This window comes from Emys orbicularis, chromosome 15 (assembly GCF_028017835.1).
Source record: "Emys orbicularis isolate rEmyOrb1 chromosome 15, rEmyOrb1.hap1, whole genome shotgun sequence".
Taxonomy (NCBI): domain Eukaryota; kingdom Metazoa; phylum Chordata; order Testudines; family Emydidae; genus Emys; species Emys orbicularis.
Genome location: NC_088697.1, coordinates 18134804 through 18157534, shown reverse-complemented (window position 1 = coordinate 18157534; position 22731 = coordinate 18134804). Strand labels below are relative to the sequence as shown.

General features: G+C 39.8%; 1 protein-coding gene across 1 annotated transcript in view; it reads left to right on the top strand.

Annotated features, from left to right (window-relative positions):
- The window catches only part of CDON (cell adhesion associated, oncogene regulated), a 57231-nt gene that overhangs the window by 4321 nt on the left and 30179 nt on the right, over positions 1-22731 (top strand). The window contains exons 3-12 of the mRNA XM_065417123.1: positions 5649-5795; positions 6074-6217; positions 7121-7408; positions 9417-9686; positions 10505-10858; positions 15264-15556; positions 17361-17535; positions 19079-19207; positions 21095-21301; positions 22196-22377. Of these exons, the coding sequence (XP_065273195.1) occupies positions 5649-5795; positions 6074-6217; positions 7121-7408; positions 9417-9686; positions 10505-10858; positions 15264-15556; positions 17361-17535; positions 19079-19207; positions 21095-21301; positions 22196-22377 (2189 nt within the window). The remainder of the gene's footprint in view (positions 1-5648; positions 5796-6073; positions 6218-7120; positions 7409-9416; positions 9687-10504; positions 10859-15263; positions 15557-17360; positions 17536-19078; positions 19208-21094; positions 21302-22195; positions 22378-22731) is intronic.

Sequence of the window (22731 nt, the reverse complement as noted above, 5' to 3'; positions counted from 1 at the left end):
TGTGGGAGGAAATTAATGGGTGGGCTAGTAGTAGTATTACATATTTATATTATGGTAGTCCCAAAGGGATTGGGCCCTGGGCACTGTACAGACAGACAGTGCCTGCCTTTGAAGATCTTACAGGTTAAATACATACACACATGAGTAGAGGATACAACTTAGAAGCAAAAAATATAGTGAAGAATTGACACTACTTTGTTGGTTTATTGTGCAGTGTAATTTGTGGAGGTTTTTAATTGGGGGGGGGGGTGAGGCAGGGAGGCACAGGAAAGAAGGGAAAGAGGAATAGTAGCATGTAACCATGATCAGCAAGCTGGGTTCTGTAGGCATCATGGCAAAGGTGAGTCTTAAGTGGGATCTGAAGGAAGATAAGGTTCATGGCTGTTCAGATTTTATCCAAGTGCTTTCCCCATGTGTGAGGAGCATCATGGGAGGAAGCATGGAGGTGTTTAAAGGAGAAGCTGACTGGTGTGGGTGGTAAAGGCTGGGAATGGTGGAGGTCAATGTGGTGGGTTACTAATCAGCCACCGAGCATGGGGCTAACATATGAATGGCCTTGTAGGCAAAGATGAAGCTTGTATTTGCTCCAGAGGTGAAGTGGGAATTAGCTGAGAGACTCCAAGGTGGGGTTGATGTGGTCAGAGTGACGTGCCAAGAAGAAGTGCATCTGAAGAAGTGAGGTTCTTACCCACGAAAGCTTATGCTCCCAATACTTCTGTTAGTCTTAAAGGTGCCACAGGACCCTCTGTTGCTTTTTACAGATTCAGACTAACACGGCTACCCCTCTGATACATGCCAAGAAGATGACTTTAGCAGCAGCATTCCGAAGAGGTTGAAATTAAAGATGGCGTTGTTAGCAGAGCATTGAGGGTGTTGGGAATAATGCTATGGCTAGGTCAGCTAGAGAGGGATAGTTATCTAAGGCCTTACTTTCTGGCTAAGAGATCACACCTTGCTTTGCAGGCTTTTCTAATGGGAAGATACCATCTTTCCAGGAAGAGTGTGCTCTCCCTGTCTCCTCTTTCCCAGTAAAGCTTCCAGTTAGCAAACACAAAGGAAGGAACTCTAACAAACTCCCTGTGCCACAAGTCAGTGCCCACAGATGCAGTAGTGTTAAAGAGAGAAAATGCAAAAGAAGGTAACAGAGGTGCCAAAATGATATTGGTTAGGCTAATAACTTATGAAGTGCCTCTCACAACAATGAGGGTACTGTTTGTAACACTTTAAGAACAAAAATGACAGATCCACAATAGTTAGCGTTAAACTGAACTATAGCGGCTAGCCAGATCAGAGCTAGATTGATAGCCAGAATGTTGGAGAAAAATACCCCAAATCCACATGCCCTGAGTGGTTTCGTGAAAACAGTCACACTCTTGGCAGGGACATCAGTAACTCTCTGGCTCCCTCTTTTCCCTACTCTCAAAAAAGCCCCCATACCCTTCCTAATGCAACTAATGCCCCATATGTCCCTGGAACCATACAAGGGCTTTTGTCCACATGCTGACCATTTCCTTCCTCCCAAACTCTCTTTGATTTTATTAAATGCAAACCTTCCTAAGTTATGTTCTGAGGATGAATTTTAAAACCACAGCGTTAATGGGAAATAAGTGTTCCATTTCTGAAAGTATTTGAAAACACGCATACAAAATCTGACTGTGTGCTTAGAGGAAAAAGGAAACATGCTCATAGATTGCTTTCTGCGACTATAGTTTTTAATTTCCAGAAACAAAAATCCTTTTGCCTTTTTTTCCTGTCACCCTCAGTAAAGCAGAGAGTCAATATCTTGCGAATCTTCTTTCCGTAAGCTGTGTACCGGATAAGGAATGAACAGATACTCTAACTCTCACTAATAGTGGTTCCTTCTATATGTAGCCACACTGAGACCTAGAAATAATGTTTCTAGTTACAGCTTTTATAATACAAGGATCCCACAAGCTTCTCCTCCAGGCAAAAGAATTTTCTAGTGTAAACTCTCTTGTTGATCTGCCATGTCATTACAAAACCATACGCTCCTGGCTGCACTTCTTGCTTTCGAATTTTCTGCATTGAGGCCTGTGTTGCATAAAGTGCTAACAAAAAGCCCTTTGCACTCTATTTTTAACAATTCACAGCAATATCTGCCTTACACACAGCAACTGCTAGCAGTAAATGCAAGTGACGTTCCCAAATGTGGTTTGTGTCAGTTGTGTGAATTCCTTTTGCTGTATTAAATGGAATTTCTTTTCTCAAGTACTTGAACTGATTGGGAAACTAGGAGGGAGGGGAAGACAGAAGAATAATTCATGATTTTTTTTTAAAAATGTCCTTTCCATTTTTTATCAATTTAGTTTGGTCAAAATCATCTGTCTTTGTGTTTAAATTCCTTTTTTCTTGGTTGTTTTTCTTCTCTTCTCTTATGTTCTGTCATCTAATCAATCTTTGCCTTGGTGGTTGATCTGTAAATTGCTTGATAATTAAAAAAGAAACATGAAGTAGAGGGCTCATGGGCCAAGTTCATAAGAAAAAGATTATGTACCGTTGAAGACCGTTTCCTCGGAGTATGATTTGGCTGTCCTGCATCAAAGTTATGTCTGAATTGGGCCTTTGTCAGCCAAGATTTGAGTAACTTCTTCTTAAGGATGCCCCATCTATGGAGCATGTCCAGAATCCCTGTGAGAGGAGAGTTTCTCATAATTGAGAAGACTAAGTGTTTTGGTAAAGTGCTGACCCATAGCAAAATCCCCTCAAGAGACCTGTAAGGGTAATCAGCATAGACAAACTTTACAGGCTATAAGCTTTGAACATGGAAGGCAGCAGGAAAAGAGCAACTTGCATACTGTACTGCACTACATGAGGGACTTAAGATATGGCTACATTACAAGCCATACAGCTGCCACTGTAGTGTAGACACTTGCTACAGCAACAGAAGGGATTTTCCCATTGCTATAGTAAATCCACACCCTCGAGAGGTGGTAGCTAGGTCAAGAGAAGAATTCTTCTGTCAACCTAGCAGTGCCTACACAGGGACTTAAGTAGTCTTAACTAAGTCTCTTAGGAATGTGAATCTTTCACAGCCCATAAGCAATAGCTAGTTTGACCTACTCTTTAGGTATAGACCAGGCCTAAGACAAACTGTTTCTGGGTTTTTAGCAGCAACGAAGTTGGGAGATGATATAACTTGTAGGTTGAGGTTTTATATTTGACTCATATTGTACAGGCAGTGAATAGCAGATGCTGCATTCCTCACTGATGTATTAATTGTCAGGTTATGTTTCTCCCAGAGTAATTAACTCCTTTTTGTATGCATAGAGCTTACAAAGTACCTGTTATCCGTGTACTATAACTTGCCTCCTGCATTAAGTTCAGAACTAGTAATTGACACACTTAGTTCCTGGGTTGAGCCTCTCTGTTCCCTTATTTTTCATGAAGTAGGTCTGTGGAACTTAAAAGAGGGCCACATTTTCAGTTTTTTCCATCCTTCAAGTGAAAACTCTTGTCTCTTCATGCAACAGAAGTTCAGATATCTATATCCTAGCTCTGGTATTGAGAACTACATTGTTAGGGCTGTCGATTAATCGCAGTTAATTCACACGATTAACTCAAAAAAATTAATCGTGATTAATCGCACTGTTAAACAATAGAATACCAACTGAAATTAAATATTTTTGACGCTTTTCTACATTTTCAAATATATTGATTTCAATTACAACAGTGTACAGTGCTCACTTTATATTATTATTGATTACAAATATTTGCATTGTAAAAATGATAAAGAAAAGATAGTATTTTTCAATTCACCTCATACAAGTACTGAAGTACAATCTATCGTGAAAATGCAATTTACAAATGTAGATTTTGTTGTTGTTGCATAACTGCACTCAAAAAACAAAACATTTAGAGCCTACAAGTCTACTCAGTCCTACTTCTTGTTCAGCCAATCGCTAAAACAAGCAAGTTTGTTTACATTTACGGGACATAATGCTGCCCACTTCTTATTTACAATGTCATCTGAAAGTGAGAACAGGCGTTCGCATGGCACTTTTGTAGCCGGCATTGCAAGGTATTTGTGCCAGATATGCTAAACATTCGTATGCCCCTTCGTGCTTCGGCCACCATTCCAGAGGACATGCTTCCATGCTGATGACGCTCGTTTAAAAAAAAAAAAGTGTTAATTAAATTTGTGACTGAACTCCTTGGGGGAGAATTGTATGTCTCCTGCTCTGTGTTTTACCCGCATTCTGCCATATATTTCCTGTTATAGCAATCTTGGATGATGACCCAGCACATGTTGTTTGTTTTAAGAACACTTTCACTGCAGATTTGACAAAATGCAAAGAATATACAAATGTGAGATTTCTAAAGATAGCTACAGCACTCGACCCAAGATTTAAGAATCTGAAGTGCCTTCCAAAATCTGAGAGGGATGAGATGTGGAGCGTGCTTTCAGAAGTCTTAAAAGAGCAACACTCCGATGTGGAAACTACAGAACCGAACCACCAAAAAAGAAAATCAACCTTCTGCTGGTGGCATCTGACTCAGATGATGAAAATTAATATGCGTTGGCCTGCACTGCTTTGGATCGTTATCGAGCAGAACCTGTCATCAGCATGGATGCATGTCCTCTGGAATGGGGCTTGAAGCATGAAGGGACATATGAATCTTTAGTGCATCTGGCACATAAATATCTTGTAACACTGGCTACGACAGTGCCTGTTCTCACTTTCAGGTGACATTGTAAATGTGAGACAGGCAGCATTATCTCCTGCGATTGTAAACAAACTTGTTTGTCTGAGCGATTGGCTGAACAAGCAGTAGGACTGAGTGGGCTTGTAGGCTCTAAAGTTTTACATTGTTTTATTTTTGAGTGCAGTAATTTTTTTGTACATAACTCTACACTGGTAAGTTCAGCTTTCAGGATAAAGAGATTGTGCTACATCAGCGGTTCTGAAACTTCATTGCACTGTAACTCCCTTCTGACAACAAAAATAACGACATGACCCCGGGGGGGAGGGGGACCGAAGACTGAGGCCGCCTGAGTTCTGTCACCCTGGGTGGGGAGGCCAAACCTGAAGCCCCAGGGCTTCTGCCTTGGGAGGGGAGGGGATATGTAACCTTAGCCCTGGGCAGTGGTGCTTGGGCTTTAGACTTGCTTGGGCCCAGGACCAACACCAGCCTTGGCGACCCCATTAAAATGGGGTCAAGACCCACTTTGGGTCCCGACCCACACTTTGAGAACCCCTGCACTACATTATTTGTATGAGGTGAATTGAAAAATACTTTCTTTTGTTTTTTACTGTGCAAATATTTGCAATAAAAAATAATATAGAGTGAGCACTGTACATGTATTCTGTGTGGTAATTGAAATCAATATATTTGAAAATGTAGAAAACATCCAAAAATATTTAAATAAATGGTATTCTATTATTCTTTAACAGTGCGATTAATCACGGTTAATTTTTTTAATCGCGCGATTAATAGGGATTAATTTTTTTTAATTGCTTGACAGTCCTACTTAAAATGTCACACTTCTTTAAGAGGAGTTCAGAGAAGCTGTCAAAAACAATATTCATTTGGATCAAAACCTGCTGTGTTTGTAATCCGTAATTACTCTTTAACCCCACCTCCTCCAAAATCTACAATCCCACTTACCTTTGTAAACTGTCTTCCAGATCTTGATGATTTTGATACTTCAGTGAAACACATAGTTACAGTAGAAGAAGGAAGTGTTGCCTTCATTGGCTGTAAGGTACCAGAAAGTAACCCTAAAGCACAAGTTCGCTTTCGAGTACGGGGAAAATGGCTGGAACAATCAACAGGTGAGAAATTTTGTGACACTAATATAAATAACCTGCCGCAAAAATACTGGTTGAAATCAGAACTGAGTGATATACTAAAAAGTTGAAAACTCATTATGCAATTCATTTTAGATGCATCTATCTTAGTAAAGACATCCATTACAGGAATGAATTTTTGTCGGCAGAGTTCTTAGTTCACCTGCACTTAATAGAACAGGGTGTTAGATAAATTGACTAAAGAAATTTTTTTAACGGTTTCTTTGAAACTAATTTTAAACCAGCCTTTTTTCCTTCCTCAGATAACTACCTAATTCTTCCATCTGGAAATCTGCAGATTTTGAATGTCTCTTTAGAGGATAAAGGCTCCTATAAATGTGCAGCATACAACCCAGTCACTCATGATCTCAAATTAGAACCCACTGGACATAAGCTCATAGTCAGCCGTGAGTATTTAGTATATCTACGAGGGTGGCTTTAAAGGATAAAAGCTTCAAACTAAATTGATCCACCTTAAATTAGTATTTTTAATAAACTCTGCTAGATCTTAATGTCTCGCTATTCTGATGGGTGAAACTCTGGTCCTCTACTATATGTAATCTAGCTAGCAAATGTCTGCAGAATACTTTTCATCTGCTGTAACTGACTACGATTTGTGACTTTAGGAAAAAAATCAACCTAAAAAGATTCCTAGCATGAATATCTAGTAGTCTTGAAAAATTCTGGGTCTGCAAAGTCTTTCCTGTCTGCATGTGTTTTTTAATGTATTTCATCAGTATGGTATATGGTAACTCCATTGTATAGAAATAGTCGCCTATATTATCAATTTCATGCTCTCGTCTAACATGAGTTACCAAGTCCGTGATCTGTGGTAAAATGCTCACTTTCTGCTCTTTTTGCAAAAGGAGTAATTTATTGCTACTTATGGTTTGTTCTCTTATTGGCATAAATGGGAGTGATGGGAACATTGATGGAGGGGTAATGAACTCCTGCAAGAGTAAAACGCAGAGTTGATAGTAGCGGCATGGTGGGTGTGCGCTGCTGTGTGGGAGATGTAGGCTCAAATGCCAAAAAGACTCTGCACTTAGTTGCTGGAAGGGGAATGCCCCATGTCCAATAAGCACCACTCCAATTGATTTTGAGGGGGTGCCAATTCAAGAGAGCCCCATCATGCTGTACTCAGCCATAAGGAAAATTTGTCCGCAATGTAAGTGAGTAACGCACAGAACCTCAGGGCTTTGATAGAAAGGAGAAGGAGCCGCTAGAGGAAAAAGTATTTAATAATCAAATTTAAAAATTGGATCGTTAAGGAGTTTTATCTTTTATGTATCCCTTTACTCTACTTCCAGGCACGTCTGCAGAAGGTTTTCGCATTCTTCACCCCACTGTTTCTCAGGCTTTGGCAGTACCTCAGCACAGTCCCCTAACTCTAGAGTGTGTTGTTAGTGGGTTGCCTGCAACTCATGTCCACTGGTTTAAGGATGGTCAGGATGCACTGACTGGAAGCAGGTGGAGACTACTGCACTCCCATCTTATGACGGACAGACTTGATACATTGGATGCTGGAAACTACTCCTGTGTGGTGGCAAATCAGTCTGGAGTAGTGAAATATATAAATTACACAGTAACTATTCTTGGTAAGAAATAGAGGAAGGAACTGAATTGTTTTTTATTTGCAAGTTTTATGTTGAAGACCATTTCTGTTTTTGTTGTATAGTAGCTCTTGACCCTAAGTTCCCTCATGCTCTTTCAACCTAGACAAGGGCTGTTGTACTTTTACATCATCAAAGAATTAAGATATGTACTTAATTATTATATCATGATCTTTCCCTGCTTGTATCCCTTATGACTCATTATCCTCTCTCCAAATCCTTTGTCCTCCTTTATTGTGTTAATCTATTTTGGATTGTAAACTCCTCAGGACAAAACTAGTAATCTTGTTTGTCTGCAAAAATGCCATACACACCTCCTAGTACTGGATGAATCACATGCCACAATAGGATGCTTCTCCTTTCCTCGTTCGTGGTAGTAACTAAACAAAAAGTTAGCTGGAAGGGGTGAGCATACTAAAATGTTCCTCCCCCCGCCCCCCAATCAGTATGTAGCTGGCTACTGCTGTGCCTCTGTATTTCATCGCATTCCACTTTTCTTTTGTAGCAATTCTTTCTGGGCACTGCATAACTTAAGATAGAATCAGTCGTGCAGCATCCTTAAATCATATTGAAGGAATCACCCTTTCATCTTTTTCATCCCCAACATTCTTACTATTACCTAAAATAGAAAGTAGCTAAGGATGATCCTAACGCTCATCTCCTGAAAATTAGGAGTATTTGTGGCACCTTAGAGACTAACAAACTCCCACTTCATCGGATGCATAGAATGGAACATATAGTAAGGAGATCTATATACATATACAGAGAACATGAAAAGGTGGGAGTTGCCGTACCAACTCTAAGAGGCTAATTAATTACGAGAAAAAACTTTTCTAGTGATAATCAAGATAGTCCATTTCAGACAGTTTGACAAGAAGGTGTGAGGATACTTAACATGGGGAAATAGATTCAATGTGTGTAGTGGCTCAGCTATTCCCAGTCTCTATTCAAGCCTAAATTGATGGTATCTAGTTTGCATATTAATTCAAGTTCAGCAGTTTCTCGTTGGAGTCTGTTTTTGAAGCTTTTCTGTTGCAAAATTACCACCTTTAAGTTTGTTACTGAGTGACCAGAGAGGTTGAAGTGTTCTCCTACTGGTTTTTGAATGTTATGATTCCTGATGTCAGATTTGTTTCCATTTATTCTTTTGCGTAGAGACTGTCCGGTTTGGCCAATGTACATGGCAGAGGGGCATTGCTGGCACATGATGGCATATATCACATTGGTAGATGTGCAAGTGAACGAGCCCCTGATGGTGTGGCTGATGTGATTAGGTCCTATGATGATGTCACTTGAATAGATACGTGGACAGAGTTGGCATCAGGCTTTGTTGCAAGGACACGCTTTTCTATACCTCTTGAGTGAAATATAATTCTAGCAAAAGGCTACAGGGCTTGCTTATGTGTGGTTAATGAACAGTGTACCTCTGGCTGCAAGTCTTCTGGCTGTTTGTCATAGACATTAATCTGTAAATAAAAAATATGAACGTTTGTTTCTTCATGCTAGTTCTGTGTGGGATTTTCAAAACCACACAGTGATTGCCTGTCTGCTCCCATTTATGTCAATGGGGGCTTTACCACTGATCAGGGGTAAATATGTTAGGGCTTAGATATGTGTATATTCTGGCCAAACAGTCTGAATGGTTTAAAAAAAAAAAAAAAGTTTGTTTCATAAAGTAGAGATGCTGAGACAGAAAATAGTTTTGTCAGAAAAAGTTTTCCATTAAAGGAATCCTTTACTTTTGTGTAGTGTAAGCATGACTTTTCTGCACTGAAGGAAGAAACCATTAAAATAAGGAGTGTTGAGCAAATGCCTTAGAAGCAAGTATTCATCTTTCACTGAGCTTAAGACATGACTAAGATTGGCCTCCATATGTGTGATAAGTTTGCACGATTTCATATTGTTGTTAAATGTGTGGTCTAGTAATTAGTTTCTGCGTGATTCCTGAAAGAGCAGCCTGCAGGGTTTCATATTCTATTTGTTTGTTTTATAGAATCTGCCTCAATTTCTAAAGGACTGCAGGATCAAACAGTGGCTGTGGGTGCAACTATACATTTCACATGTGACATTCATGGAAACCCTGCTCCTAATCTTACCTGGTTCCATAATGCAGCTCCCATCCATCTCTCTCCACGACATCTGGTCACAGGAAACAGGTTGAGAATCAGTGGCATCACCAAGGAGGATTCTGGGTTGTACCAGTGTGTGGCAAACAATGGGATTGGCTTTATGCAATCCACTGGGAGACTTCAAGTCCAGACAGGTATAGGAACATTTTTAACTATCCAAGAACTTAAACTAAAACCTTTGCTTTTTCTGATACATATTAGTTTTATTTCCAAAAGATTTGGTTTATGTATCGACTGCGTCCATTTCTGACCACAGTAAGCAGCAAATTGTACGATTTATCCATCACTACTTGATGTATTTCATGGAGGAGTGGGAGATATAACCCAGCTCCTTTATTTCAAGGATCCAGAATTTAAAAGAAGGCCAAAAAAAAAAAAAAATCTTCCCTCAGATATAGTTTTGCTTATTTCTCTCCTAGACAGTGTTGGCTTTTATGAAATTTTAGCCACGTTTTGATAGGAGGAATATTTGGAGAGCTGGAAGTATTTGGTGGCTCAGTTGTATTGATTCTCAAACTTTTAAACCTAAATTTCAGGGTTAAATCCAAGTGTAACTAAACCTATTCTGAGTCTGATCATTGACTCCATTGTCCTAAATCATCTGAGTTGAATGGTTTCAGATTCTATTGGAATTTGTCTAACTGACGAATTCCAGACTTAAGGTTTGAGATTTTTGTTCTTGTACACCCCAAGTGCAGATTGAAGGTTAATATTGCATCTGCCTTCTCCTAACACAAGTTTCAATCATGTTAACGGTTTTCAGTCCCTTGTTCAGTAAGGCAGTGAATTGGGGAATTACTAGCAACCAGAAAACTAAAGAACTGTATAAATGACAAATATTTGAATGTGTTCATTTCTGTACCATATTAATAGCTCATCTGTGCATTAGACAATAGATTCCATAGTACAGTGAATTAATTTTATGTATGAATTGTGTTTTTTTTTTAAACAGGCAAAGGTTCCAAGCCAGTTATAGTTTCTTTACCAGCCAGTGCCAATGTGGTAGATGGTGGTGATGTTACATTGTCATGCAATGCCACTGGACTACCTATTCCTGTAATCCGTTGGTACAACAGCCGTGGACTTATTACCAGCCACCCTTCTCAGGTCCTACATTCAAAACCACGAAAATCTCCACAAACAAGAAGAGGCAGCATGATTTTAGAACCCATCTACTTCACCATGTCTCGAGCTGGATCAAGCTCCCTATACATTCAGGCAGTTACTCCAGAGCATGCTGGGAAATACTCTTGTGAAGCAACAAATAAACATGGCTCAGCACTGTCAGAAGCATTTCTTACAGTTGGTAAGATAACTTCGGTGTTGCCATGAGCCTTTTTTATGTTTCTTTTCTTTTATGTATCTCTTCAATAATCTAGCATGTGCCTTATGGGGTGAAACATCTTTTTAGTGTCAAAAGGGTCAGTTTATCAAAATCTGAATTAGAAATTAAGTGGCTATTTCATCACATATTGAAATGAGTTGGCCAGGTTCCTAGCGAGCAGATATTCACCTCGTAGTTTTTACCCATCTCACCTGAGGCTAAAGCTTGTACCAGCGTGGCTCAATATTGTGGCACGTCTTTGGGAAGGGAGATGGCCATGTGGGGAAGCCCCATTTTGGAATTGGAGGATTTAGTTCTCCAGTCTGCTCCAATGAGGGACTTTTGGCGAGCACTAAATTCACTTTAAAATCTCTACAGGCTTTAAAAAAAAAAAAAAAAAAAAAAAGTATGATTGAATGCTGGGCTGCAACCACACAACAAAGACTATGCTTGAGGAGTGCTTCCAAAGTCACTAAGGAATTGGTGCGCAGCAAAAACAGTGTTTGAAGAGTCAAGTAAAGCAGCTTCAGCTGTTCTCAGTAGTGCGTGCGCACACACAGGAGCGCCGCCAGCTTTTCTGCCGCCCTAGGTGGCGGAAGGTCCCGCCCCGAAATGCCTTCCCCCACAGAGGCGGTGGAAGGTCCCGCCGCGGTCGCCGCCCCCCAAATTGTAGCGCCCTAGGCAACCGCCTAGGTCGCCTAATGGGTTGTGCTGGCCCTGCACACACACACACACCACCGCCACCACCACCACCACATGACCTTAATTGTGGGTAGATGAGAAATGTAAAAATAAATAGACAATATAAAAGGCTTGCTCTTGCTAAGAAAATGAGTGTTCACTATTCTCAGAGGTTGCTACTAGAAAGAGGTTGTTCTTAAACTGAAGGCACAATATAAAAAGAAATCTTTATTTTTATTATTTTATGTTGTGTCCAAGATCACAAAAGTATTAAAATAATTTTAAAAAGTTACCCTAACGAAAACAAGGGCAAAATTTTTTAAAAGCACCCAAATGATTTAGGCTTATGTTCATTTTCAAAAAATCAATGGGGTTTAGCCTTCTAAGTGCCTTTTAAAATGGGACTGAAGAGCCTAAATCCTGTAGGTGGTTTTGAAAAATTTACCCTTAGTCTTGCTGTACAATCGTCAAAACACATCCTAGGGAAAACAGAAAACCTCATTAAAATGTGCTGAGCCAGAAAGCAAGTTAAACTCTATACCTAATATTTTTTTCCAAAAAATCAAGATAGAAAATGTATTGAATGCATAATTCACATAAAACAACATTAATTTTATTTTTTAATTGCCTAATTTTTAAATATTCTGGCTTCTGATACAACACTGGTAAATATGTCCTGAAATATATTAAAATCCTTTTTTTAAAGTTATTTTTCTACTTCCATCTTGATGTGTAGAAGGTTCTTTTTAGCAAGGGAGAAACTGACTATACAGGGGATTATATAAAAATTGACTACACTCAAAGTGCTATCGAATATATAACATAAACTGAGACTTTTTTCCCCTAAATTTTTCCATTTAGAATTTAGTAGATTTTTTTCCTTGAAATAAATGTATACATCTGAAATAGGGTAAAAAAAAAAATTGCTGAGAAAATGATCTATCAATGTAGTTTTAATATTAAAAACACACATTAGCTTCATTAATGGACCTCATAAAACCAAAATCTCTCTCAATTCTCAGAACTCAACCTGAATTGAAATAAAAATCCTGGTGCCATATCGAGTTCTACAAGTTAAATATCAAATTTGTTGCACTGACTTCTGATTGGTGTTCAAGTGACAGTAAAGACACTGGTTTTGATCTGTAAACCTTTAAATGGGTTTGGAAGTTGGCTACCTGAGAGCCATCACGATTCAGAGGACTATTAACTTAAATGCCAAAAGATATTTATATGCCATACGACTTTAATAAAGCAGTTCTAATAGCAGAAGTATCAAACCAATGTTGTTCTGCAGTCAGTTGAGTCTACAATAAGTTCAAGTGAACATGTTGGGTAAAGTTTTCAGAAGCACCCGAGTGATTTAGGAACCTAACTCAGTGGCACTTAGTGTCTTAAGTCATTTAGATGGTTTGGAAAATGTTACCTGTCTTGAGTAGTAACTCCCGTCTTGCAGTGCTGGTTGTAGGAGGCTGGGTATGTTATAGAACACCGACCACAAATCTCCCTGCTAACTTCCATTAAACACTAGCTTATTTGTGGGATTGCTAAGGAATTTTTTCAAAGGGTGCAGTGACTAGGAAACTGATGGCGAATAGTTAATCTGACTAGAGAGGTAGTGGAAGTACCCCACATTACATACTGAAATAGAGGATACAGAAACCTTGACAAATCCTCTGGTGTAGGCACATAAATCTGAACAGCCTTAATAAACATTACTGTTCTGTGGTGTCTGTCCATAAGTTAAATACAAATTGTTTGCCAATATTAACTATTAGCCTTCAGGACTAGTGAAAGCAATAATGCCAGTAGGTCTACCCACTCCAACCTAAACCACAGCTAATTCCCCACATACTGCTGTCCAATTCCCTGCTCCAGGAGTCACCAAGTCGTATTGCATCTGAAGAAGTGGGTTTTTTACCCACGAAAGCTTATGCCCAAATAAATCTGTTAGTCTTTAAGGTGCCACCGGACTTCTTGTTGTTTAAGTCATATTGTGTACATCCAGAAATCCTTGCTAACCCATCACAGGAAAGTACATGTTCCAACTCGTCAGACGAACAAAACGTTGGGTTTTGATACTAATATGCAGCATGCAGCACTTTCTCACTGGTTAATTTAGTGTACTACAGGGGTCCTCAACGCGGTGCCGCGGGTGCCATGGCGCCCGCCGGGGCGTCTAAGTGTGCCCACGTACTGGCCAGCGGACAAGCATCTGCCGAAATGCTGCCAAGAAGCAGCGTCATCCAAAGGCGTCGCCGCCGAAATGCCGCTGATTTTTAGCAGCATTTCGGCAGCGACGCCTCTGGATGACACTGCTTCTCGGCGGCATTTCAGCGGCGACGCCTATTTGACATTGCCGCTTGTCGGCGGCATTTCGGCGGATGCTCGTCCACCGCCACCGTCCTCCGTGGCTCGTCGTCTGGTGCCCACTAGACGAAAAAGATTGGGGACCACTGGTGTAGTAGATACACTTTAAGCGTGAGAATATTGTCAGGCATTTCTTCTGTTGTCTTGAACAAGCTGATGTCTGGCCTTGAAGACTTCCTCTTTGGGTTGCTTATGACTCCCATCCCCAAACTCTGCAGCATTCCTAAATAAACCAGTGCTTGCTGAGAACATGGGCTTCAGTTTAAAAAACAAAAAAACAAAAAAACCCAACCCTTTCCCTTCCCCTTCAGTTTCCAAGAAGTGGCCAAAACTAGCAGCCACACTTGTTGTTGGTATTTGAATGGAGGTTTGATGCAATCTGAGGTGGCCAGGCCAACGCCGCTTACGCTTTACATTACCAAGGAATTTCTGTTTATTTTGTAAACTAAGTTCCCCTTATTCCCCTCCACTTTCTGGACCCCAACACAGAACAGAAACCTACACAGATGTATGAAAAAACGGGCAGGACTAAGAACATCTGGCAGTCTAGCATTTCAGTGTGCAACCTCAGGAGCTGCGTCATTTCCCTCCGTGTTCTCACTTTAAATATTGAAGTTTGTTGCTTGTCTTGATGCTAACCTCAGATGTCCAACCTGCCAGCCCATTGCTGCCTGGAATGTTGACAAGCTGTGTATCAATTCCAGGATTCCCTAAGAGTATTTTTGTCTGTTATGTTTTCCAGTACTACTGACCTCATTTCAGTTAAAGCTGCGGGATGGCAGGAGGAGGCACATAGAGGGCTTTCAGAAATATGTTAATATCACAAATAGCATTTTAGATCTGACTTTAAGCTTACCTCATTCTTAGCAATATATTTTCCATTGAGGTGGCTGGGTTTCAGCTCTGTAACGTTCAATGTTAGTAGAAATTACTCACAACTAAAACGTCTCAAAGTGAGCTAAGAAAATCCCCTTAATGTAATTTTGTACATACCGTACAGTAAATTGTAATTGTACAGATATGGTTTAATGCCTTGGAGTCACTTCAAATTACTCTGTATATTCTGGTAGAAGTGTAGTTATTTACTTTTCCATATAAGTACATTGCTGCTACCTAATGTACCTGGTACATGAATTATAACACATCCACTGCTGCCGATCTGCCAGGTACTACACCTTTAGAATGCTTACGTTCAATGAAATGTTGCCCTGCTCTGTTACTGCATAGAAGATGCAGTAGAATCTAGGAGTGAAAGGCAGTAGTTCATTAATTGTTTCTGGTGCATGAAGCAAATAGGCTTTGGCTTGTAGATATAACCAGAATTTTTCTTCTGCAGTTCCTTTTGAATCTAGTACAAAAGCTGAAGAAGTCACTCCTACGGAGGTTGCCCAAAGTGATGAAGGTGATGGAGATTATAATACAGAAGTGGGGTTTTCAAATTTGTCTCCGACAAAGTTGCATCTTGATGCAGTTGCTACAGAAAAGACACCCAATGGGGCTTTGCCTCCTGAAGCCCCAATCATCCTCAGCCCTCCACAGACACTCAAGCCAGACATGTATAACCTGGTGTGGCGCTCTGGAAAGGATGGCGGCTTGCCCATCAATGCTTACTTCGTGAAATATCGCAAGGTACTGCTTCTTTGCAGGAGATAGTCATAACTCCAGAGCAGATGGCTTCCTTGAGAAGCCTAAAACTATCATTGTTACAACAGCATGGGTGTTAACAAGAGCTATGGTATCAGCCCAGAGAGAAGATAAAATATAGTTTAACCACAGTTTTGCTGTGGAGACACAGGCAGTCTGTTCAGGGATGATTTGAAATTAGTTGCTGCTTTTTCTGGGCTTAACTGGGCCTTATTCAACAGAACTCAAGTTTTTATTTTCATTGTAGTACCATTATTGTATGTGTGGAATTGGACTCTGGTTGAGCATTATTCATACAACATTAGTAATTTAAAAAAATGCATTTAAAGTTAGTATGTTTGGTTCTGATCTCACTTGCACTGTGTAGTTTGAATAGAACTTTTGCAAGCAGTGAACTTCTTTGATTAGAATTCGAACCAAGCATCACATAGGACTAAATCTTAAATCAGACTTTTTTTCTGAAGGGCTAAGTTACTCAGTTCATATTTTTTATAAGTTTAAATCCTTGTTCATCCTGGTCTTGTCCCAACCTGAAGCAGAAATACCGCATGATATTTTTGACCAGCCAAATCCAGGAAATCTCATGACAGCGCCTATTTAATTTATGAACCAAAGATAGTAGGTTCAGATAAGTATTCAAAACTTTTGGTGCTTATCTGACCCTTTCAAATTTGTCCATCACTAGCAATTATATTTTCTGTATTAAATGCTTTTTTATTTATATATTTTTAATAGACAGTTTATCATGGTTTTAAAAGCATCTATCTCTTCTATCGTAAAAAATATTTAATTGATTTCCTCTTCTTCCAAGATTTCTTTTTATAAAGTATTAGAAAGAAATCTCTTTTGAAGAAAGAATTTGAATCAAGGCCGTCAGTATAAACTTTAGTAATCCATAGCATTTAGAGCTGCCTTTCATGTTTTTATTAAAGTCTTAGGTTGTTTAGTAGTTTCTTTTTGATAGAATCTCTGCCTTTTCCTTTGGGATTTGGGGTAATGCTTTTCTCAGAAGGTCAAATATTAAGAAAAATCTTTCCTTTGCCTAATGGAACTGGTGAATTCACTGTAAAACAGAAAAAAAACCTGAAAAATTGTAAAAAGGGAAATATGTACACTAGTAAAAACAAATCTCCAATCTTCCTGCTGATGTTTTCCAGCCTCTGGAGGTAACCAAGTAGATAAAGCACCCCCCCCCTCTCTCTCTCTCTCTCTTTCGTTACTCATAACCAATAAACATGTAAAGATGCTTAAATTCATGGAAGGCTGGGATAGGATAGGGTAATTGACTGTCACCTTTCCCATCTTGGGTTCTGCTTTAATCCAGAGTGGCACACCACCATCTAATGCTAGATATTCTGCTTGAAATCATTTGTCCTCATTCTAGTTCCTCGGGCACAAACACTCGCAGTAAATATCCATTGCAATATGTACTAATTAGCATTGTTAGCTGTCTCAGCTGAGTGGCAAGGGGCCAAATTAATGTGGACACTAAATTCTCTCAAACCTTGATATGGGGGATCCTGTAAGTCAGGGTTCAGATCTATTGCAGGAACGTGGTGTAGAAGCTCACAGAGCTGCCGCTTGTGCTTTACCTGCTGTGTGGATAAAAGACTTGGATTTCCAGGGCTGTCACTAAACTCATTGAACATAAATAGACATTTTGGCATTTTTATACAATAAAATGTCCAGAAGACCAGCTCAGCTGGAGAAGTATTGATATTTTCCCACATCTAAAGTTGAAGTCATGGTTTGTCTTGCTCTTAGCATCTTGTGATTCCCTCCTGTACAGCTGGATGATGGCGTCAATGCCATGGGAAGCTGGCATACAGTTCGTGTTCCTGGAAGTGAAAATGAGCTTCATCTCACAGAACTGGAGCCCTCCAGCCTCTATGAAGTTCTGATGGTAGCGAGGAGTGCTGCTGGTGAAGGCCAGCCTGCCATGCTTACCTTTCGCACCAGCAAAGGTAGGTGCAGTGTTTCCTATATGCAAAGTTATCGCCAAAACATTCCTGTTGGTTGTGGCTTGTCTATAAAGCTATTTGTGGAAACAGTGGTTTAATGTAGTATCAAAGGAAGCGCCTATCACAACTAAGGCTGTTGGTAAATGGGGTCCAGCATAGCTGTAAGTCAAATTCTGATGGTGTATTACCATAGCGGTATGCTGAGAGGATTCTTGTTAGTAAAAGACAGCAGACTCTCAATTGTCATGCTGTTTGTGGTGATTATTTGCGTCTCAATTCACGAAACAAACTACAAAGGCAACTGCACTATATATGGACTCTTAGGACTAATCTACACTGGAAGTGCTACAGCGGCGCAGCTGTGCCAATGCAGTTGCGTTGCTGTAGCGCATCTGGTGAAGACACTCTGTGCCGCTGGGAGAGCGCTTTCCCATTGTCATAATAAAGCCACCTCTGTGAGCGGCAGTAGCTGTGTCAGCAGGAGACGCTCTCCTGCCGACACAACGCTGTCCACACAGGTGTTTAGGTCAGTGTAATTTACATTGCTCTGGGGGTGGCTTATTCACACCCCTGAGCAACATAACTTATACCAACATAAGTGGTAGTGTGTACAAGCCCTAAGGCAGCCAGGCTCTGGTCAGCCTTTTCCACATAACACTTAAAGAAGTTGAATCCTGACTGGTCCTTCCATTCTGAGTGTCCTCACCCAAATTAATAAAGCTGCTTCAGTTCTGACCTGTGAAACCCCTGTGTAAAATGGCCTTGGCCTTTCCTGTGCAGAAACTTCCAGTGCACATTGTTGTATTAGTTTTGTAGTGCATGCTGTATTGAGAACACTAACCCAGTTCTCATTTCCAACTTAAGTGATTTTTGAATTCAGATTTAAACTGACCATTAAATGTTTGAATTACCATATATTATCCACTCTGCTTAAAATGTTACTAATGCAAAGAATTAAACAATTGGTCATATAATACAAGAACCAGCTGTATTAAAAATGATTAGACATGCTAGTGATTTATTTCCAGGAGGAGGCAGCCATATGCTATGAACACTGGTATCAGTTTTTAATTGCCAGTTTTGGGGCTTCGTTAGACCTATTACCACGTTGTTGCTAGAGTACTTTCAACATGACTCCTTTACCAATGTTGGTGGTTCCAATGTACTGAGGGGCATGATTTGGGGGAAGCCAATGTAACAGGTGTTGAACTCACAGCAGAAATCTAGGGTGGGGCGAGTGCATCTCATGCTGTATAAATGTGCAGTTATTATGGTAGTTACTCCAGCCTGAGACTTGTGCAGTGAGTCTGCCGATTGACATGGAGAATTCTCTTCTCCTTCAGCCCCTGAGGAACTCCCTAGTGCACAGCTAGCCTGGCTGGGAATTGGAGCCAGGTTTAGTGCCAACTGCACCAGAGCTAAAGTTGCTATCTTGTGTAAAAGCAATGGGAGGGGACATACTGTAAGGATCCAGTGAACAGAGCGTTTTCCGGCAATGTCTTCTCCAGTCACTGAGTTATTTGTCATATCTCAAACTTTTTTTTAGAAAGAACATCATCCTCAAAAAACACTCAGGCCCCATCTCCCCCACTTGGCATTCCTAAACATCCCGTCATTCAGGAAGGGTCAAATAACTTTGGGGTGGTCCTTCCAGACCTGTCTCGACACAGTGGAGGTAGGTGAATGGATTGTCTCCAATTCACATGTTAGATGTTGCAATATAAAATGAGATGCATTTAAGCTAATTTCTCAAGTGCTTATAATTGTACTTCTGTGTCGTGTGTCCATTTTTATTCCCTGTTTATTCCTTAGGTCTGTCTTTCTGTTACAGGTCTCTTTCTCTTGTGAATGATTTGTTAGCAAGGCTCAGATATAAGTGACTTCAAACTACCAGATTTTCTATGCTTGCATGCAAGGATCAGATTGTTCATGCTTTTGAGAGTGTTAACTAAAAGGTTCATCCCAGTCAGTGAGGCAATGTATTAAGTGGCCACCTTGATTCATCCAGTCATTTGTTGTGACTTGCAATAATTATTTATGAATCCTCAAAATGCAGTGCCTATCTTACATAAGAGTGTAGTTTATACACTGAGATGTCATCAAATGGATTTCTCATCCAGTGAATTTGATATTTAAAGGGACACTTACCTTGAAATGTAGTCAGTTTCTAAAAATGAGTTAAGTAGTTTGCCACACTTGACCCCTAATCTCACTGCCAATTTTGATAATTTACAGGGACTTTTTCTTATTTTGTGGTCTTCTCTCCTCTCTGATTTTGTGAAAGACCCGCAAGAACAGGAGAAACAAATTATACAGGGGAAACGGAAGGTGACAATACACAAAGTGCTATCAGATGCACAAAGTCAGTGTCTTTTCTGTAGTTTATCACTGATAGTCAAATTGGATATTGTAAGAGTAAGTAATTCATTTCCAAACAGGTGCAATTTTTAAGTTGGAAATGTCCCTTTAAATATCTTACTGCTAAATATGTGTCAGTCTTTCTGCAGTACACTAAGGCTTGTTTGCAGAGATCATTGTCAAAGTGAAGGTAAATAACATGAGCACAAAAGGTAAAATTTTCAAAGGCACCCACGTCCAATTTTCAAAAGTGACTAAGGCTCCTAAGTGCATATGTCAATTTTGTAAATGGGATTTAGCCTCCTAACTCCCTTCAGCACTTTTGAAATTGTTACCCAAATAGACTGAAAATGAGTTTAAGAATTTAAAATCCAGTTAGTGCCAGATAACCTATTGCCTTTCTGTTCCTTATTAAATACCTTCCTCCCTCTATGGCACTTGTGGTTTAACAATGTGTATAAACCAGTGCAGTGAAGACTTAACCATTCTGACTGATGAGACATCTTATAACCAGATTGCTAACACCACCTCTTTCCATTTTCTCTGTTCCCACTGCTGTCTGTAACTTCCAGTGAGTTCAGTAAGTATTGATATCATTTGTTACATGCTTGGTTTGCTCTTATTTCTTCTAAATTATGCTTAAGCAATTCAGTGCTTAGTAGTATTTATGGATCAGGTTTTTTTCATGGTTCTGGGAATTTCAGTTCAAATTTTTTATTCTCACCAAACCAACCTGCTGCTGTTGTATGTGCTCCCTTTGTTGTAGTACCACGGAAGAGGTAGGATTTAGTGTATTAGCATGTCTCTTTCAATTCTGTTGCGTAAAGAATATAGCTCCCCTATTTTCTGGTTATTTAAGAATACTTTTGCGCTCCCGTAATTTAGTTGCATTGGTCTGATGCAGCGCAATCACTGGTGTTAGAAATGGCAGTGTTCACATCCACAACTAAGTTTTCATACACAGTTTAAGACTTTTTAGTACTAGGGCTCTTCCCAACTCTGAAGGATAAAAGGAAAACTTATAAAAGTACCTCTCATTTTATATACTGGAGTGCCTGTGGGAGGAAGATTTAAGAATCTCCATGTTTGAAACATTTGGTCTAACTTAATTGATTAAACTAATCATAGGTGTGCTCTGTAGAGAACGGAGTTCCATGTTTCTCATCTAACTCCTATGTACGTATTCCTTAATTTCCCATTTCAGTTCCAGAGGCTCCAGATCGCCCTGCTATCTCAACAGCTTCAGAGACCTCTGTCTATGTCACATGGATACCACGTGCAAATGGTGGCTCTCCCATCACTGCCTTTAAAGTCGAGTACAAGCGCATGAGCCGAAACAGTGATTGGCTAATTGCAGCCAATAGCATCTCTCCTTCTAACCTGTCCGTGGAAGTTCGCAACTTAGAGCCAGGTATTAAAACTCTTTCACTGCCTTTAGGATTTTTAGTTCCAAATCCTTTTTCTTTTAGATGACCACTTTCTTGTGAGGAGAAGTATTTCTTATTTCTGGTCATGCACTTCAGCAGATAAAATAATTACAGACTCATTAAGAATACTAAACACGATTAAAAAGGCCCATTTTATCTGTAGTTTGTCTCTCAGGTTAGGAATTTGTTTCTTTAATTGAAGTTGGCTTTTAGCTCTCTAAGAAGGAAACAGTCCCTGGCCCCCCGTTCAATTTTTATTGGTGTTTGTTAGTTGTTTGTGTACATTTTCTTTCAACCTCTCCCTACTTAATTGTCATTTCTGGTAAATACTAAATCTAGGTTATGATTGCTATGTGCTTCTCTGCAGCCATTCCATTTGTTTTTCATTGGTTAGTATTATTGGGCCGGGAAACAAGAGAACAAATATACTAACATCAGCCAATTATTTTGATGAGACAGAAGTTCAGGGGAACTTCAGAAATAAACAAAGAAGGACCATTGTCCATGACCTCTAGAAATGCACGCAACTGGTCTTGTGGGATATACTCCCATAATCTTAATTGGACATCACTGCTTTAGGAGGGAGGAAATAGCATTTCCTTGCCTTTCTCATGGGTGAAAATTTCTTTCCAGCCCAATTATATGACTAGCTTTTCACCACTGCATGAGAGCAGGTTCTGTCACAGTTAAGCATCTAAAACCACTAGAGAGACATCATTGATAGCAAGTAATTTTCTTTTTGAATCCCAAGAAATCAATTTAGAACTAATTCCACTATGACAGGGTCTTCTCAGATTTTTTTTTAATCATTTGCGCCCTTTTTCTAGTGCTTGGGTATTTTTATCTTGCCCCCTAATTTTATCTTTTGCCTTTGAAAGGAGCAACATACAAATTCCGTGTGATTGCCATTAACAATTACGGGGATAGTCCACGAAGCTCACCATCTCGGCCATATCAAGTCGCTGGCTTTACCAACCGTTTTTCCAACCGCCCGATCACAGGACCTCACATTGCCTACACTGAGGCAGTCAGCGACACTCAGATCATGTTAAAATGGACTGTGAGTACACTTTATTTCTGTTCTTTTCCCCTTCTATAGACTAATTCTTACTGATTTGGTGGTTAGAAATCTTTAAAAGTGAAGGATCAAGAACAACACACTCAAGCTAGCAATGTAGTTGTTTTCCTCAGTACTGAGTGGTATTCTTAAGAGATTCATGGTTGGCTCCATCCCATGAACCATATCCATCAACTCATTTTTTCCTATATTGTAAGATTTAAAATCTAGAAACCTGAGTTGTCGCTGTTCTTCTAATACTGTCTTGTTAATCAACATCCACTACAGCAACTTTAACTCCTCCAAACAGCTCAGAAGTGTTATTTGATAATAGATCCTGTTTTAGTTTGAGTCCTT